General features: G+C 41.8%; 1 protein-coding gene, 1 non-coding gene and 1 pseudogene across 3 annotated transcripts in view; all 3 read right to left on the bottom strand.

Moving 5' to 3' along the window:
• LOC136844459 (uncharacterized) overlaps positions 1-19,553 on the bottom strand; it is a 264,237-nt gene that overhangs the window by 230,762 nt on the left and 13,922 nt on the right. For both annotated transcript variants that reach the window (XM_067113714.1, XM_067113713.1), the window contains exon 2: positions 14,295-14,382. In XM_067113714.1, the coding sequence (XP_066969815.1) occupies positions 14,295-14,339 (45 nt within the window). In that variant the 5' untranslated portion in view covers positions 14,340-14,382. The remainder of the gene's footprint in view (positions 1-14,294; positions 14,383-19,553) is intronic.
• LOC136844518 (5S ribosomal RNA) lies at positions 10,467-10,590 on the bottom strand (annotated as a pseudogene).
• Positions 12,100-12,203, bottom strand: LOC136844529 (U6 spliceosomal RNA). The gene has a single exon (XR_010854914.1). It is a non-coding gene; the product is annotated as a U6 spliceosomal RNA (small nuclear RNA).

Below are 19,553 nucleotides of genomic sequence, written 5' to 3' on the forward strand. Positions count from 1 at the left end.
TCACCTAACCTACACTAGGGTAATCAGTATCATCTACACATATATGGTAGCCTAGCCTACACTACACAGCGTACTTTATACATATACAGTATAGTTATTAATATCAGCTAATTCTAGTTAGCGTAAATGAATCTCTAGATACTTTATTTATTTGGGACAAGGATATTTTTTGTTAAATGAAGTGTTTTTAAGTCAAAATATAACTTAAATATGTCTCGTTGTGATATTAATTTAGCTATTTTTTCGTTAATAGAAGACGTTGGCAGCTGACCGTTTGGGGGCATCTTTTTGTGTAAAAAAAAAAAAATCAAGATTCCGTTCGCTATTTTCTCTTGATTTCATCATAATATGACCTCTACGTATTTATCTTTTATCGGCGTGAAAACAGCAGTAACGTGTTCTTTCATGCCCAGGAGTTTTGATTAAAATACTTTCTCTCCAATTTTATTTACAGTCGAGTTTCACCCATGTTGCTGATGCAAGATAATTTATAGTCATTAGCAGCTTGAACATTGTTTTCTCAGCTTCAGCTACAGCTTGCAGCTTAAATTTAGCTTTTCTCCATAACGAATACGGGTATAAATTAAGAATATATCAGTCCTATTGTACTTATCGTCATTTGTAACATAACTATGGTAATTGCTTAACAGTACAATGCTTGAAATACAAGCAAAACAGTTGTTATTGTTGTTATCCGATTCGGTTATTAACAAAACAACAGTTTCTCGTTCGGTTGTTTATGGCTGTACGCATTTACGCAAGAGTATAACGTTACTAACAGTACTTTTATCATTCCCTTTTACTTTTTTAACAAGAAGATGGAATGAAGAGATGGAAGAAAAGAAGTTGGTCTATCGTGCGTTGGCCTCTCTCGCTGCCTGATTATACGCTGGTGACTGCGCCCATGCAAAATTTAAAAACATTCTCTAAATATTCAAAATCGAATTATCGTAACTTGAGCACTACCTGTACTGATACAAATTTGAGTCTTAGAGTTTACTTACAAATACACAAAATTCGCAGACACACACTGACCTATTTTAACTTCCTACACAGCGAGAGCAAGTGAGGTCGGCTCATTGAATTGATGTACCTATTCCAACCTCTTAGGCCAACGTATCGTACAGCGTACGCTGCCTGATTGTAAGCAATTGCTTGCACCAGTCGCACGCGAAATTTTAAAATACGTAATTTCAAAATATTGTCGTATCGATATTAATTGTTAACCCCATCGTAAAAACGAAGTATCATAAAGTGAATTATCGTAACTCGAACACTATCTGTATCTACTCTACCTCTGACAGTCTTCAGACTATCTGGAGACTCGTCAGAGCAAAAGGGTTTTCCAAAGCAAGCTGTGGAAGCTATTTCTAGATGCAGACACAAGTCTACCAGCCGAGTCTACCAGGCCAAGTGGACTATCTTCCGCAGGTGGTGCACCAGCAATAACATCTCGTCTCCTAAAACCACTGTAAGCCAAATAGAGGACTTTTTTCTCTTTCTCAGGACTTCCAAAGGACTCTCTCCATCGACTATTAAGGGCTATAGAGCTACGGTGGGATCAGTATTCAAGCATAGAGGTGTACACTTGGCCTCCAATAAAGACCTAACGGATCTGATTAAGTCTTTCGAGACTTATAAACAGGTGAAGGATAACTCTATGCCATGGAACCTGGATGCTGTTCTTAAATGGTTAACGGGTCCCGCTTCTGAACCTCTCTGTACAATTTCATTCAAGAATTTAACTGAAAACTCTTTTTTTTCTTGTTGCCTTGGCAACCGAAAAAAGAGTAAGCAAGTTGCAGGCTAGAGACAAGCGCATCGGTTTCTCGAAGATGCTGTATGCACCTTCGCACTTGGCTTCCTTGCTAAGGACGAGTCCCCTTCTAATCCCTGGCCACGCTCGTTCTCTATTAAAAACCTTATGGGCATTGTAGGACCAGAGGAGGAGGACGGGGTCCTTTGCCTGGTGAGGGCACTGAGGTATTATTTAGACAGGACAAAGAGAATCAGAGACCCTGCCAGTAACTCCTGGTGTTCCATCAAGAACCCTTCAAAACCACTGTCTAAGAATGCTCTGTGATTTTTTCTTAGAAGTCTGATCATCGAGACGCACTCTCAAATAGATGATGCCCTACCTTCCTTTAAGGTGAAGGCACACGATTTTAGAGGTGTCACCACCTTGTATGCCTTTAGGCACAGTATGTTGCTCTCGACTATCCTCCAGTCGACATACTGGAAATGCAATTCCATTTTTGCCTCACACTATCTTAAATTGAAATGACGTACAAAAACTGCAGTACCTTAGGTCCATTATCAGTGGCTGGCTTGGTACTGGGGGAGGAAGCAACCCTTCCTATCTGTAAGTCCTTCGCCTTGAAATTTTGGGCATCAAGTTTTTTTGGGGGAGCCTCGGGGTACTTAAACCCAGAGTGCCCACTAGTCTGTGGTAGTGGTGTGATGGTTTTAATTTTTATTGTTGTTGGTAACTATTTTTTATTGGTCTATTGTATTTTGGTACTGTGCCCAGGGCAAGGGCATTTTTCCTGTTTTGCTTTATGGGTATTTGGAAGTCTCCTCTAAAGCCCCCTCTCCAAAGTAGGGACTTATCACAGCCATTCCGCTAAGTTGCTACAGGTCAAAATGAGCACAGACCAAGGCAGTCATCATCTACTGCGGCTCTCTTACCAAGTAAGGTTACAAGCATTTTATCAATGCTAACAGATGTTGCAAATTCATCCTCTTATCTGATTGTTTTTGGAACAGAATATGTCCCTTTATCCCACCTCCTATCAAGATCAGAGCCCTCCCCCCTCCCCTCTGATGGACATTAAGTAGAAAAGTAGTGACGATCGCTGTTAACGTTGTACTCATTGTTCCCCAACAGAGGGCAGGGCGGTTATAAATATATGAAAGGCTACCGCGAACTTCAAATTTTTAACTGCCGTGCGAGTGGAAAGTATAGCTACGTACAGGCAGTCCCTGGTTATCAACGGGGGTTCCATTCTGACGGTGTGATGATAACTGAAAATCGGTGATAACTGAAAATCAGCAATTTTCAGCGCTTTTTTGGGTTTATTGGCACTGAAAAGCACCAAAAATCACAATTTGCGGTTATCGGCGCCTCTGTTAGGTATGAATTGGCGCCCATAAGTGGAAACTGGCGATTTTTGTTCCTACACAAACGCTGTAAAACCGGATTGCTGACAACGGAGCCTGCCGATATCCGGGGACTGCCTGTAATTACTTGGTAAATATATATGAAACTTAATTTTATAATGAAAACACCATTTTCTCTATGCAATGACTTCCATATGGAAAACTTTTCATTCTCCCAACAGTTGTTGCTCACCTTTTTTTCTTTATTCTCTCTCACCTTCCTCTTGGTCTCCTCCTGTACCCTGTATTCCAAAGTAAAATCTTCCCTTCTGTCTTCCACCAGTACCTCTAATAATCTCATTTTGCCCTGCCTTAACTTCTCATTTCCTCATTCCATTACTCATAGTTTTTCTTCCCTCTTTCCATCAGACATGATCCCTGTTATCTATGTGACCCCGAAATTTTTGACAACATTATTACAGGCAGTCCCCGGTTATCAGTGGGGGTTCAGTTCTGAGGGTGTGATGATAACCGAAAATCACTAACTGAAAATCAGCAATTTTCGGGGCTTATTGGCACCGAAAAGCGGTGATTTTCTGTTATCGGCGCCTCTGTTAGGTATATATCAGCACCAATACCCAATTATTGGCACTAATAAGCAAAAATTGACGATTTTCGGCGCCGAAAATTGCAGATTTTCTTCGCTAGACAAGCGCCGTAAAAATAGATTGCCATTATCTGAGCCCACCGTTAACCTGGGACTGCCTGTATTATTATCATTATTATTACAGTGCATCCTTGACTTACGGCAGGGGACCTGTTCCAGTGCAGCGCCATAAGTTGATTTTTCTCCATTATCAGCACTTTAACAGAGCTTACGGCGCCGTAGCTTGATGCTGCCTCAAGTTACAGCGCTGTAAGCACTGTTAACTTGATGCTATTCTTGCTGTTAGCCCCATTCATGGTGCCTGTTAACCCTCTAACGCCGAGCCTCTATTTACAAAAACGTCTCCCGTATGCTGGCGTGAGGGAGTTAAGCGCTCAAAGCGAAAAAAGTTTTTTAAAAAAATCACAGCACGGGTTAGTTTTTAAGATTAAGAGTTCATTTTTGGCTCTGATCTTTTTTGTCATTGCCTGAAGTTTAGTATGCAACCATCAGAAATGAAAAAATATCATTATCATATATAAATACTGAAATATATGACAGAATGCAAAAAAAAAAATTTCATATATAATTTTATACAAATCGCTGTGAGCAAAACTGTTAGCTCACATGGGTTATTTTTTTTTTCTTTGTATTGTACACTAAATTGCGATGATTTTGGTATATAACAAATTGTAAAACAATCAAAGCAACACAGAGAAAATATTATCACAAAATGATGCATGAAGAGGTAACGCTAGATGGACGTAAAAACAAGTTTTTTTCAAAAATTCAACATAAATCGAAATATTGTGCTAGAGACTTCCCGTTTGTTGAAAAATGAAGCTAATTGATTGAATATTACTAGACTGTAAGTGTTTTAGCTTACAATTGCAGTTTTTGACCATTTCGGTCAAGTTAAAGTTGACCGAAAAGTCGAATTTTTCTATTTATCGTGATTTATATGAAAACATTTCAAAACTGATAAAAGCTACAACCATGAGTTATTTTCTGTTGTATTGTACATGAAATTGCACATTTTCATATATAAAAGTTTATGTAACGACTAATATAAAACGGTGCAAACATTACGACAACGTGACGAAAGAATTTCCGAGATGTTTGAGCGAGTTACAGCTTTGGACGTAAGGAAAATGTTTTTTCAAAAATTCACCATAAATCGAAATATTGTGCTAGAGACTTCCAATTTATTGCAAAATGAAGGTAAATGATTGAATATTACTAGAATGTAAGAGTTTTAGCTTACAATTGCCTTTTCGACCATTTTGGTCGAGTTAAAGTTGACCAAGGTTGAAATTTTGGCAGTTATCGTGATTTGGTCATGAAAATATTTCAAAACTGATAAAAGCTACAACCATGAGCTATTTTCTGTTGTAATCTACATGAAATTGCGCACATTTTCATATACAAAACTTTATGTAACGACTAATGTAAAACGATGCAAACATTACGACAACGTGATTGAAAAAATTTCTGAGATCGCAGAGTTACCGGAAGTCAGACGTATGAAAAAGTTTTTTTTCCAGAAATTCACCATAAATCAAAATATTGTGCTAGAGACTTCCCGTTTGTTGCAAAATGAAGGTACATGATTGAGTATTACTAGAATGTAAGAGTTTTAGCTTATAATTGCGTTTTTTACCATTTGGTCGAGTTAAAGTTGACCGCAGGTTGAAATTTTGGCAGTTATCGTGATTTATATGAAAATATTTCAAAACTGATAAAAGCTACAACCATGAGTTATTTTCTGTTGTATTCTACATGAAATTGCGCACATTTCCATACATAAAACTTTATGTAACGACTAATATAAAGTAGGGTGCAAACATTTGACAACGTGACAAAAGAATTTCTGGCGTGGACGTAAAGGAAAAAGGAGTTTTTTCAAAAATTCACCATAAATCGAAATATTGTGCTAGAGACTTCCAATTTGTTGCGAAATGAAGGTAAATGATTGAATATTACTAGAATGTAAGAGTTTTAGCTTACAATTGCGTTTTTTGACCATTTCAGTCGAGTCAAAGTTGACCAAAGGTTGAAATTTTGGCACTTATCGTGGTTTATATGAAAATATTTCCAAACTGATAAAAGCTACAACCATGGGTTGTATTTTGCTGTATTTTACATGAAATTGCACTCATTTTCATATATAAAACTTTATGTAACGGCTAATATAAAACAGTGCAAAAATTACGACAAAATGACGAAAGAATTTCTGAAATTTTCGGCTGAGTTACCTTTGGCGTGAAGGAGGAAAAATTTTTTTCAAAAATTCACCATAAATCGAAATATTGTGCTAGAGACTTTCAATTTGTTGCAAAATGAAGGTAAATGATTGAATATTACTAGAATGTAAGAGTTTTAGCTTACAATTGCGTTTTTCGACCATTTGGTCGAGTCAAAGTTGACTGTAAAGGTTGAAATTTTTTTAAAAATATTCTTGGTCAAGTGCGTCCACTCGGCACCCAACAGACAATTTTAGTCGGCCGATGATACGATCCAGTAGGCGTTTAAGGGTTAACGGCACTGAAAAAGTGCCGTAAGTTTGAATCGCCATAAGTCAGTTGAGGACGCACATTATTATTATTGCTGTTTCCACAGAATTTGATTTATACAGAGTCCTCTCTATTCTTTTTATTATCTTCTTTTCATCAGCATGTAACTGGTATATTAAGTTTCCTAAGGACTTATAAAGATTTCCGTTGCCTTAGGTTTATTTCCTCTAACTTGTTGACAGCGAACTGGCAGTCATCTATGAGAGTACAAAAGCAAGATGACTGCCAGTGTGCTATAAACACGTTAAGAGGAAAAAATACCTAAGACAACAGAAATCTTTAGATGTCCTTAGGAAACTTGATATACCAGCTACATGCTGATAAAAAGAAGATAATAGAAGAATAGCGAAGACTATATAAATTAAATGCCATGGAAACAGCTGTAATTTTCAACGCTAATGCCCTCAGAGAAGGTCTCCTCCCTTATTATTATTATTACTATTATTTGCACAACTGTAACCCAAGTTGAAAGAAGAATGCTACAAGCCCATGGGCTCCCATACAGATAGCAGAAGAAAAAACAAATAAAAGTGCCTAAGATAAAACATAAAAATTATGAAATGAGACTCACTGGAACCTATTCTTTCCTTTTTGTATTTATTTAATTAGTTACTCAACTTTAACAAATATTTATGAGAAAGTGAACTGTAATGAATATTTCCTCATGCAAGTGTACTCAAACTTTTCTGCAGACAGACTTAGTATCTGCAAGCTATAAATGACCTCTAACCTGAAGAATGCTGATTATCAGGGCATACCCTGGTGTAAGACATCTAAACGTGGCATCTAAGATAACACTACAGTCACTAATAGATGGACAAATATGGTCATCAATTATACAAAACTTAACTGAAAGGGAATGGTTGGGTTATAAATTCTCAGATAAATACAAGAAAATATATACAGTGATTGGCATTACAAGAAATAATGCCTGTATGAGAAAGGAAGCAAAGTACATGGAAATACCACTTATTTGTGAAATCAAGAGATATGCAGAAACATCTTCTTGTATAGCATGCCAATTTAACAAAAGGTAATACTGTATAACATACAATAAAAGATATATGACTAATGTACTCTATGGATCTTAAGAAAGTGTACTCTGCCCTCTTTGAAAGCATTAAAAATGATATTTTAATGATAAAATAAAGTTTGTTCATACTTACCTGGCAGATATATATATAGCTGTATTCTCCGAAGGTCCGACAGAATTTCAAATTTCGCGGCACACGCAGTGGCCGGTCAGGTGGTTAGTACCCATTCCCGCCGCTGGGAGGCGGGTATCAGGAACCATTCCCATTTTCTATTCAGATTTTCTAACGCCACTGTCTCCTGAGGGGAGGAGGGAGGGCAATATAAATATATATATCTGCCAGGTAAGTATGAACAAACTTTATTTTATCATTAAAATATCATTTTGTTCATGAGACTTACCTGCCAGATATATATATAGCTGAATACCACCTTTGGAGGGGGTAGAGACAGCCAAGAAATAGGAAAAAACCAATTATTGGTAAAATTATTTTGGTTCCTTATCTGATAGCGTAGCTGACTGAGTGGTTACTGTCACTCTAGTCTGCTTCTGCTTTACTAGAGACCCCAGCGAGGTAGTGACCTATATAGCTGGCGACTTCTAGATGATCTGTCAACGGGAGCGTGACCACAATGTGACTAGATCATAGCCCATACAAAGAGGACAAAAGAGCATTACTAACCACCTAACCAACACCTAAAGCGTTAGTTTGCAAAGGATTGGGAAGACTGCCTCCAGTAGTCGACCCAACAACCACAAAAACACAATTAAAAAGGGGATAGGATCAGAGTTACCCCTTGTCCCCAAGGTTGCTGAAGCAGCAATGTATGGTCCCAGCGAAAAGCAATTTCGTATGCTACCTAAACATCTTGCCAAAGTGTGAGGCAAACACGAATTGACTTCGCCAAAATGTGGCACTAAAAATGTCACTGAGTACCATATTTTTTCTTGAACGCCATGGAGGTAGCAACTGCCCTCACCTCGTGAGCGTTAACTCTCAACAACTTGAAGTTGGAGTCGTCACAACTAGAGTGTGCGTCCTTAATGACGTCCCCTAATGAAGAATGCCAGTGCATTCTTCGACATAGGTTTAACTGGTTGCCTCACAGAACACCATAAAACATCCAATGGACCACGAGTGTCCTGTGTTCTTTTAAGGTAGTACTTGAGAGCTCTAACTGGACATAGAACTCCCTCAGGTTCCTGTCCAATAAGGTCTGCTAAACCTTTAATTTCAAAGTGTCTAGGCCAAGGGTTAGAAGACCTATCATTCTTAGCCAAGAACTTAGGGCTTAAAGAATAGACAGCATTGTGTTCCTTGAAGCCCACATGACGGCCTCGAACTTCTCTCACTCTCTTCGCCGCGAGGAATGCCGTTTCGAGTAACATCCTTAAGAGATGCAGAGTGGAGAGGCTCAAAAGGACTAAACATCAAAAACTTGAGCATTACGCCCAAGTTCCAAGCAGGGAAATCAGCTGAGGAACCTTGGACGTCTTGAAAGAGCTCGTAAGATCGTGGAGGTCCTTATTGTCAGACAAAGCTAATCCTCTGTGTCTGAATACAATCGAAAGCATGCTCCGATAACACTTGATAGTCGGAACTGCTATATCGAGTTTTCTCTTAAGTAAAGGAGAAAATCCGCAACCTGGCTCACAATGATAGAGGAAGAGGAAAAGCCCTTCTTTCTACACCAACCTTTGAAGGTTGCTCACTTCGCTAGATATATCCTTTAGATGAAGAACTTCTGGCTCTAGCGATGGCCCGTGCCACCTGGCCAGAAAAAACCCCTTCGCTCTGACCAAGTTTCGATAGTCTGAAAGCAGTCAGGTTCAGAGCGGGGAGATTCAAAGATATCTCGTGAAGTGGGTTTGTATGTGCAGGTCTGCTCTCATAGGAAGGGTCCTCGGAACGTCTACCAACCAGAAGAGAAACTCCGAGAACCAGTGGTTGAAGGCCAAAACATGGGGATGAGAGTCATCCTCGTCCCTTGTGAGGCCGCTGAACTTGCGTATGACTTCTCCCAGAATTTAGAACGGGAAAAAGGCGTAAACATCTATTCCCGTCCAATCCCAGGGAAGAGCAACTATCGCAACTGCCCCAGGGTCGAGTACAGATGAGCTTTACAGAGGAGCCTCGCTGTTCTTGAGGTCGTGAAAATATCCACAAGATGGCGACCCCAAAATTTCCAAAAATCTTGGCAAACCTCCTGATGAAGGGTCCATTCCTTCGGCAGGAGTTGATGGCGCCAACAGAGCAGGTCTGCTTGAACATTTTCGACCTCTGCCACAAAACTTGTGAGAATCGAAATGTTGCGAGCATAGGCTCAAAGAATAATCTCTCTTGCAAGGCAGAACAGGGAACAAGTATTGTCCGAGTTTGCTAGAACTACACGATTGCAAACTTGGACCTCGAAGAATTGGCGAGCTAAAAGATAGCCGCCAAATCTTTGAAGTCGATGTGCCAGGACACCTGTTCCTCTCTCCAGGTTCCTAACACTTTCTCTCCCTCTAGTGTTGCCCCCCAACCTGTTGACGACCCGTCGGAAAAACAACACTAGGTTGGGGTTCAGAAGCTTGAGGGAGATCCCTTTCTGCAATTCCGTTGGATCGAGCCACCACCACAGATCCTCTTTATATAAGGAAGAATTCTCAATTCCTCTTTCAAGACTTCCTTGCTTTGTCAGTTCTCCAACAAAAGAACTGAAGAGGCCTGAGATGCAGACTCCCAGAAAACAAACTTCTCCAGCGAGGAAATGGTCCCCAGCAGACTCATTCCTTCCTTCACCTAGCATGTTTCCTTTTCCAAGAAGGCCGAAACTTTTTCGTACATAGAAGTTGCCGTTCTTTGCGACGGAGACGCTATAAAAGCCGCTGAATAGATCTGAATTCCCAGACACAATGGACAGTGAGGGGATCAGCTGCGACTTCTCCACAGACCAGAAGTCCCAGGGACTTCACGAGTTGCAGAGTCAACTGAAGGTCCTCCAGATACTTTCGCCGACGACCTTTCGAATCAACCAGTCGTCCAAGTAGAGTGAGATCCTGACGTGCGACAGATGCAACTGCATCGCAACGTTTTTCATGAGACGTGTAAACACCCTCGAGCAAAATGTGACGCCAACAGCATCTGGTGTTCCCAGGCGGTCAACCATCCACGTAGCCTACTGACCAGACCCAACGTTGCTTAACTTCGCTGATCGGACGAGAAGCGGTGTTTTCAACGTGGTATGGCCGTCCATGCAGAGTCCAAAGCAGAGAGCCCTGAACTGGTACGCCTAGTCCCCAAGACAACCTGAGATACTTCACCGAACGTGGATGAATTGGGGCGTGAAGATAAGTATCTTGGAGATCCAAAGATACCATCCAATCCCGGGATGAAGGGCTCCTAGTATTGACTGCGAGGTCTCCATCTTGAACTTTTCCTTCGGACCAAGTTGTTCGACCTGTTGACGCCCAAGACGGGTCTCCAGCCTACTGAAAGTTTCGGGACTAGAAACAATCTGTAGTAAAACCCGGGAACACCGAGTCAATATCTGTTCCACTGCTCTCCGCTCGAACATCTGTTCGAGCAGGTCAAACAATTTTCTGTTTGACAGGAAGGCAGTTGGGAAACAAAAAACAAAAGAGGAGACAGGAAGGGAATCAAGTAACCTCTCTCTAACAGTAGGAGGGACCAAACGTCTGCCCCTCACTCTTTCCAGGCTTGTGCAAAATGAAGCCTGGTTGCAAAGGGAGACTGGAGATGAAGGGAGTCACTTGCTACCTCTCTTGGAAGTGACATTCCTTCGGGAAAAAAAAAACTCTTTCTCGTGGTGCGGGTCTCGTGTTGCTTCCCATGGAAGCCCCTTTGTTATGCAAACATTTAGCTTTCGTTTACTTTTTGTATCTGAGATCGGTGCAAGCGTTATGAAGGAGATGCAGTTTGAATGTCGATAACTTAGGTTTTGAGAAAAACGATATTTTTTGCTTCTCTGTGTATTTATTTGCTTGCCGTTACACAGTTTGATGCTTTTATGACATAATGAAAAGACAAAAATAGACCTGCAAAGTAATATAACTTCGCTAAATGAAGCTAAATGAAGCGAGGAGTGTCAAAACACGGCTGAGGTTGGCCAGCGACGTTTTACTTAGTCAAGCTCTGAGCTGCTACTGACTGACTGCCACTGACTGAGTGACTGCCCTGCGGCATTCCTGTCTTTCGCTGATCGCACTATGTCCACAGGGTTGCCATAGATCGCATTAGATATTATTTCATAGCTAAAAGGAAATTACCACCGATATACTGACAATATCATTACATTATATGAAAAATGTAATTTGACTATGATAGGTTACTGTTTTGTTTATAACTTCTAACTGTGGCGAACTTTTAAATAAAACTTTCTGAGAAGATAGTCAGGATATGTATGATGCCATATATAAAATATCCCAGAAAATTTTATTTCCGATTTTTTTTTCGTCAAACGCTCCCCTTAAGACAAAGACAACTGCGAAGGTGGAGAGAGAGGAGCCGACGGTTGAAAAGTCTCAGAAACAGATCCTTAAGAAAAAAAGCCAGAGTCTGATAATCAGAGGAAGAAGAAGACGAAAGAAGTTTCTCTTCATACAAAGGCTGTGACGAAAGAGGATGTTCTTCCGCAGCTGGAGGGTCTTGAGTGAGTGGTGAAAGTAGTTCCGATTCGCGTCACGTAAGGGGAACTACCGCGAACAGGAAGAAGTCGTCAACTAGAGTAACGATAGTAAACATAAAAAATGTGGAACGCTTCACGATTAGCGTGTCATCCTTGCGCAAGAGCCATGCTAATCTTCTCTGTATCGTTCCAATTAGTATATGTACTGCCGAAGCAAGTACTGGCTAAATTAAGAAGGACATCAGATGTTGAAGCGGGTAGTTGTGCGACATGATGAACAACTGGAGCGGTGTCAACACAAGACTTGAAGCTATACGCGGTGAAGCGAAAGCGGCGGGCGTCATGGCGTGACACGCGAGAGGCTCCGTGGCAAGTACTAGAAGAGAGTCACAGCAGCGTGGCGCGCGGCGTCATGGCTAGCGCGCGCCGGCGTCAAGGTGAGGAGCGCGTGAAGCGTGAGAAGCGCACGAAGAGCAAGACGCGCTCCTGGCGCGAGACAAGAGAAAAGGCCAACACCTCAACTCGGGAAGACGAATAGGAAGCCACTAAACACTCTCTCTAGACGACAGACGCTCTGTATCGTTCGAAGCGGGAGACGAAGGTGAAAGACTGTACCTCTTAACAGGCAGATACGAATCTTGAAAGGTTCATGAGAGCATCCAGCTGTTGTTGCAAACCCAACAAAATCTTACGCGTTGGAGAAGCCACTCTCTCGGGAGAAGGGCTGAACCTGAGAGAAGGAAAGGGGCGAGAGACGTATACTTCCTTCCACAGGGGAAGAAGCTCTAGCCCTTGCCTTAGCGCGACAGGGGGGTCGAGTAGAGTGATCATTCGAAAAACACTTTATTCTCTTCTGCAGAGGAATATCCACGCAACTTTCGGGGGAGAGTACAAACGTCTAGAGGAAGAGGACGTGAAGCGTCCTCTCCTCTAAGCTTCTCTTAAGAGGGCGAGAGTCCAACCGAGAGCTCCAACCCCGAGGCGGGGAGGACGTGTCGGAGGACGAGAAGCAATCCTTCAGGATGCGTGCCTGAGCACGATCCCTGGCAGCCTGGGTAGCGTCATCAGGACCTGTCGAAGGGACGCCAGATCGGTGGGAAGCCCCCGTAACCCTCATGCGGCTTTCGACATGCCCCCTCCCTGGTCCTGGGAGTTCGACAGAGGTCCAGGCCTAGAGGCATTATAGGGCCGATCTGACGCCCCCTCCACAACACTAGGGCACTAGCACTAACACTATGCGTTTGAATTGCATTCACTTTAGTTTCAAGAGCACGCATTGACTCCACACGAGAGCCAGGGAATTACCTTCTGCAGCAACAAACTACAGGGTTAGTAATAAATTTATTACAGGGTTACTAGTCGGAGAAAACCCAGACTGTCCAACTAAGGATGCACTCTAGGAGGAAGATTTCCTCAGCCTATCACGCCCAATTTAAGCATATAGGCTTCATATTTCTTCCACTCACCCTCAGACAATCCCACACATTCATTACCGATTATCATAGAGCATTGAACACCCTTACATATATACATAAAGAGTGAGGAACTATCAAAGTCTTCGATAGCCTCACCTTACATTCACCCAAGCTACAGACTCGATAGCTAGAGGTAAGACATCTTAATTATAAGAAAAGTCAAAAGCAAAATCAAAACGGTCCACAAAGAGCGTATGCCAAGTCACAGATCCAGTTTAATACCAAAAACAACCAAAATACTTAAGTGACAACAAATTTCGAAATCCAAAGGCGGAGGAACTGACAACAGGTGTTGACAGTCCGGCGACAGAGAAAATCTGAATAGAAAATGGGAATGGTTCCTGATACCCGCCTCCCAGCGGCGGGAATGGGTACTAACCACCTGACCGGCCACTGCGTGTGCCGCGAAATTTGAAATTCTGTCGGACCTTCGGAGAATACAGCTATATATATATCTGGCAGGTAAGTCTCATGAACAAAACATTCACGTACAATCTCACAATCACAGGTCACCCATAACATAAACACTATTGTATTTCATTAGGTGCAGAAAAATCTCTCAATAACAGATTTAAGGGGTTTAAGGCAATGTCTACTTTCAGTTAAAGTTTGGAGACCTAATCTAGGGTTGGCTACTCGTGGCACCAGACTATTAGTAAACTGAAATCACTGGATGTAATACAATTTGACAATTACAATGTAAAAAGCTACCCAGTTTAAGTAAAAATAATGAATTTTTACTTAATTATAACTGGCATAATGAGGGTCTCATACAAAACACAAGCTTTATAAAAAAGATAAATAAAATAAATTTGTTGGAACTACAACCAAACTAACCTGGGGATGACCCTCTACCTGAGGGGGAAGAGTTCTATCACCCATGGTGATGACTGGTATTTCCTTGGTCAAAGGTTACGTTTGACTCCTGGAACATAAAGATATATATAAAATATTAATTGGGGCATAAAATAAAAAACACTTAATTTTAAAACATAAAACTAGTTTTTTCGTATAAACAATTGTATAGAGTACACATTTTCAGTCTTGAATATTCCCAGAATCAAAGTCTATTGTCTTCTAAATAAGAAAAGATCGATCATTCATACATGGACAACCTGGTTCCACAGATGGGAACCAACAACCCTCTTCACTGTTTGCAAACTTTGAATACAAAACAGTAAAAATCAAAGAACTTGGAGTGGGAAAATCAGAATATAATTTATTGGTTTGTATGAAAAATATTAAATTCTTAAAGATACAGTATTTGTATTTTTGATAGGTACATAAATAAAAATCTATATTTTTCATATACTGTATACATAAACCAGTCTTTTATGTAGCAATATTAGTCACAGCAAGGTGGAAAAGGTCATGGAAGCAAGGTAACAAGGTGGTTGATTGGTGACAGGTAAGTGAGTGGGGGGGAGTTTCCCACTCACCTGTTGTAAGACAACTTCTCCCTTCTACATCACGGACTATCCCCAGGCTGTTTCAATGGTTTGTATACATAGCAAAAATTTCAAATTTTTATAATATGCATTGTTTTTATGAATGCAAACCAGAGCCTTAGGAATATTCCTTAGCAAAAGCAGACAATGATCACTGAAGCTTAGTATGAAGGTGGTTAATTGGTGGTAGGTAGGTACTCCACTCATCTGCTGTATGCAAGCACTTTGTACTTCAGAATGAGGGACTATGCAGGGTGGTTAAGGCTGGATCATGATAAAAGGCTCTGGTCTGTATACCTAGGAACAATACAAATACTCTGAACATTTCATACTTGTTTATATGGAAATAAAAAATATTGTCTTTTATGGAGAAGACTCATTCCTTAGGTAGTTGACATCTACGTCAATTATAGCACAATTGATTCTGTGAAGCTCTAAGACAAGATTCCTGATTGTGAAGTTCACCTGCATTGTGGTCTGCATCCACAAGTGTTTAGCCTAACTGCTGCCTTATACAGGAAGGAAAGAAAGGAAGGGGAGAACCATCCAACCTCAAATTTCGTGCCCTCTGAGTACCTTAGGTGAGATGCTTTTCTGTCCAAAAGGAACTTGGATGATCACACACCCTATTAAGAAGCATACAAATGGTCTCAAGGAGAAGGTTCTCAAGAACTGGTGGACAATGTCCCTAAGGTAAAATTAAGTAAAGCTGGTCTGCTGATGCCAGGCAACAGCCATCATTAGCTGAGCAACTGAAAAGTTTTTCCAAAAGGCTAGGGAAGAGGCAATGCCTTTGACATCATGAGCTCTCAGCCAGACTGGAGAATTGTCCTCCTTACAGGATACCCCATATGCCTGCTTGTCTCATGAATCAGTATTCTTGGACATCTCCATGTGTTTGCTGGCACTAATAAAAATGCACTGACATTTTATTTTAGCCTGTGAATTCAGACCTTTTTTCAGAGAAGTCCACAAGGCTTGCCCATCACCACCAAAAACAATCCTAGAGGGAGGAAATTCAGAAACTCTTGAATTTTGTTAGAAGCTGGTGGGTTCGGACTTTTCACTAAGAACTCGAGAAGACCTTGTTTGGTTGTTTCTAAAAAAGTCCAAGGTGACCATTGTCCATGTTCTGGTAGTGGGCTGCATGGTCATAAAAACAAGAGATACAATTATGTGAAGCATATATTGTGAAAGTGAAAGTGTGGCAAGAGAAATCATGATAAAGGGGAAATAACATCTCTTTCATGACACTGATCCCCAAATTGCTACAAAATGAGAGGAGGCTGTTCCTCTTCTCTAAGGGTGCCTGAACCAGCCAATCATCAAGAACAGCAGAAGGCATATCCCATGCTAGCACAAAGGTGAACAACTATGTGAACAGCTGAAGGGCTATTCCCAGCCAGAAGCACAGGGCTTCGGACTGGTAAACAGTCCCTCTGCAGACAAATGGGGTCTTCCTGTAGCACACCTTTTAGGATCACAGAAAGCATGACTTTACCCTCTCTGATGGAAACCAACACCACACCCATTGTTTCCATATCGACCCAAGTTCTAAGATAAAACTCAGTCAAGGAGAGAGATTGATAACAAGTCACCAGCCACAAATGACTTTTCCACCATGAAAAGTTGACTGTAGAAACCTGGAGACAGGTTATCTACAACTTCCACTGGATTCTTTTCCAGCACCCCCACCTCTACCAATGGGACCAGGTTTGGGTGACCATGGTTGGAAAGGGGATCAATGTCCAACAAAGGCGGAGAAGGGGGTAGTGGTCCTCAAAAAGGTAACCTGAACTGTCCTGAAGAACAAGACAGACATCCCCCTACTTGTGGCAGCTGGGAAGGGAAACCACCTCAGTGTTCCCCCTCCCTTCCCCTGGGCTTCTGTAAGAGCAAGAACTGGAAAGATTAATATTAAGCCAGCCATGTCCTGGTTCTTGCTCTTTGAGCAGCCTAAAATACAGGCCCTTTCGTAAGGAAGACACCTGAACTCTTGGTTGGAGTTAACTAATATTGTAATACCTACCTGAACACTTGAATTAGCCCTTAATCCCACTAGCCCGAACAACCTCAATTACCAATCCCCCCTATTGGGAATTTTAACGGCCAGCGTTACCAGCGCTGCAGGTAAAATCTTGTCACTGAACTACCGCAACAAATGGTTGGTAACACTGACACAGGTGTGTGCCGACACGGCCCCTTTTTGTCAATTGCTTTATTCAAGGTCAAATTGATGTGGCAAAAGGAAGGTGGGAATCATTCAGGTGTTCAGGTAGGTATTATAATATTAGTTTTATTATGAAAACTTCATATTGCAATACACTCCCTGAACACCTGAATTAGACCGATTAACAATATTTAGAGGAGGAGGGATCAATTCTATTGCACGCCCCTTTTACCAACCTCAGAGATGGTAGCTCACCAATCTGTTCTGCATAGGCTATCTGTTTATTTCTACACTCACCATAATGATCGATGTTTTCGGGGAAGAGACATACTGGAGAGTACTCTGATCGTCAGTCAGGTCAGTCTTGTCTCTGTCCGTCGACCTCCTATGTGGCTATTCAAAGGCTCTCATGTATGGAGGGAAGTGAAGCAGTGTGCAGAGCCGCTGTCCCTCCGGGTAACCCGTCTGGGTTAAGGAAGGGTCAGGCGACCGACCAGCGACGAAGTATCTCGGCGTCGACGAGAAACCTAACCTACTCGAGCACCCCCTTGGACTCTCGCAGGGAAAACTATCCGAGACTACGATAGTTAAAGAAAATGTACTAACCTAATTCCCTGTGATTATGCTATCACTGCTGCCTAACAAGGAATTCTTCTATCTGGTTAACCTACAAACCAACGGACTAAAAGAATATCCCCTCAGTTAAACGGAACGCACCCTGGATAATAGAGTAGGTCGCAATAACGGACTATGAGAATACTCCCTCAGTTAAAATGAACGCACCCTATATGATAGAGTTAGCCGCTACAAACGGACTAAGCAAATACCCCTCCGACGAGGCGAATTGAACATCTCTTAAATAAAAGGAAGTAAATACCGAGACGGATTTCCAAGTAGCCGCTTCCAGAATAGAAGATACTGAATAATTCCTTAGAAAGAAAGATGAAGTGGCAATACTTCGAATGCTGTGTGTTTGGGGTAATACAGGGCTTGAAGACGACGGAGAAGAAGAAGAAGAACCCAGAGAGGCTTGGGAAATTACCTCCTTCAGAAAGTAACTGATCGCATTCTTTGACAGCAAAAGGGAAGGATTCCATGGAGAGACGAAAAGTGTATGCGACGAGGACAGAGTTTTAACACCTTTGACAAACTTTCAATGCTCGCATCAGGCATAATACATCTCCGCTCTGGGTCGCCAGCAACAAACTCTTGCAGAGAAAGAACTCTGAATGAACGAGGAAGAGGGTTAACTTCCGACTCCGTCTTCGCCACAAACTCCAGTAGTCAGCTGTCTTAAAGTTAGCACTTCAATGGGTTCAAAGGCAGGGGGAATGCAGAAAATGAAGTACTTCCGACAAATCCCACGGAGGAGCCCGATTCGACAAAACAGGACATTCGATCTTAAAAGAACGCAATAAATCATGGATGATTTTGCTAGTAGAAATCTCTAAGAAATGGAAGCTAAATGTACTGCTAAGCATTGAGCGGTAGCCAGTAACAGCCGAATATGAAAGTCCCTTGACTTTTCTAAGGAATAACAGAAATTCAGCTATCTTAGCAATAGAAGGTCTACAGATGGAGTGACCTTCCTTATGATACCAACTTCTATACATTGTCCATCTGACTTGGTAAAGTTTGCTGGGTGACTTTCTCAAGGTGAAAGAAAGCTGTCCAGCCACAGCTTTAGAGTCCGGTTTGTCTAGCTGCTCACTCGATGATCGCCATGCAACTAGGTTCAGCACGTGAGGGTTTGGGTGATAATGATGGAGATGCGGTTGTCTGAGAAGATCTTTCCGCACGGGTAGGAACATCGGAACTTCCGTGAGGAGCTCTAGGAGTTCCGGAAACCAAGGACACTGGGGCCAGCAAGGAGCTATTAGGGTCATATCCGTCTTGACACCTTCCCGCAATTTCCTGATTACTTGATGAATGAGCCTGAATGGGGAAAGGCATCTACCTGCATTCGATTGCAATTTTGTAGCATCGCATTGGTGCTTATCGACATGGAGTCCGCCACTGGTGAAAAGTACACTGGAAGACGATGGTTCAATCTTATTGTGAATAAATCTACTGTTGCTGGCCATTTCCGGAGAACCTGACCTACTACATCCTGAGCCAAAGTCCACTCTCCCCCCAAATACCTGACGAGAGCGACTTAACGAATCGGCCAGCACATTGAGGCTCCCTGATACGAAATGAGGAAGAAGGGAAACCTCCTTTTCTTCGCCCCATCTCAGGACTCTCTGAACTACAATACTGAGATCTGTTGATCTCGTGCCTCCCGATTTCTTCAGATATGACACTGCAGTTACATTGTCGCAAAACAGAGCCACTACTCTGTTGTGCACAAGATCTGAAAAACACCTGAGGGCCTCTTCTACCGCCCTGAGTTTCCAAAGATTGATTGATTCCTTTCGTTCCCGATCCCCCCAAAGGCCCGAAGCCTGGGTTTCCTCCAAGGTTGCTCACCAACCCTGG

This window comes from Macrobrachium rosenbergii, chromosome 12, assembly GCF_040412425.1.
Source record: "Macrobrachium rosenbergii isolate ZJJX-2024 chromosome 12, ASM4041242v1, whole genome shotgun sequence".
Lineage (NCBI taxonomy): Eukaryota > Metazoa > Arthropoda > Malacostraca > Decapoda > Palaemonidae > Macrobrachium > Macrobrachium rosenbergii.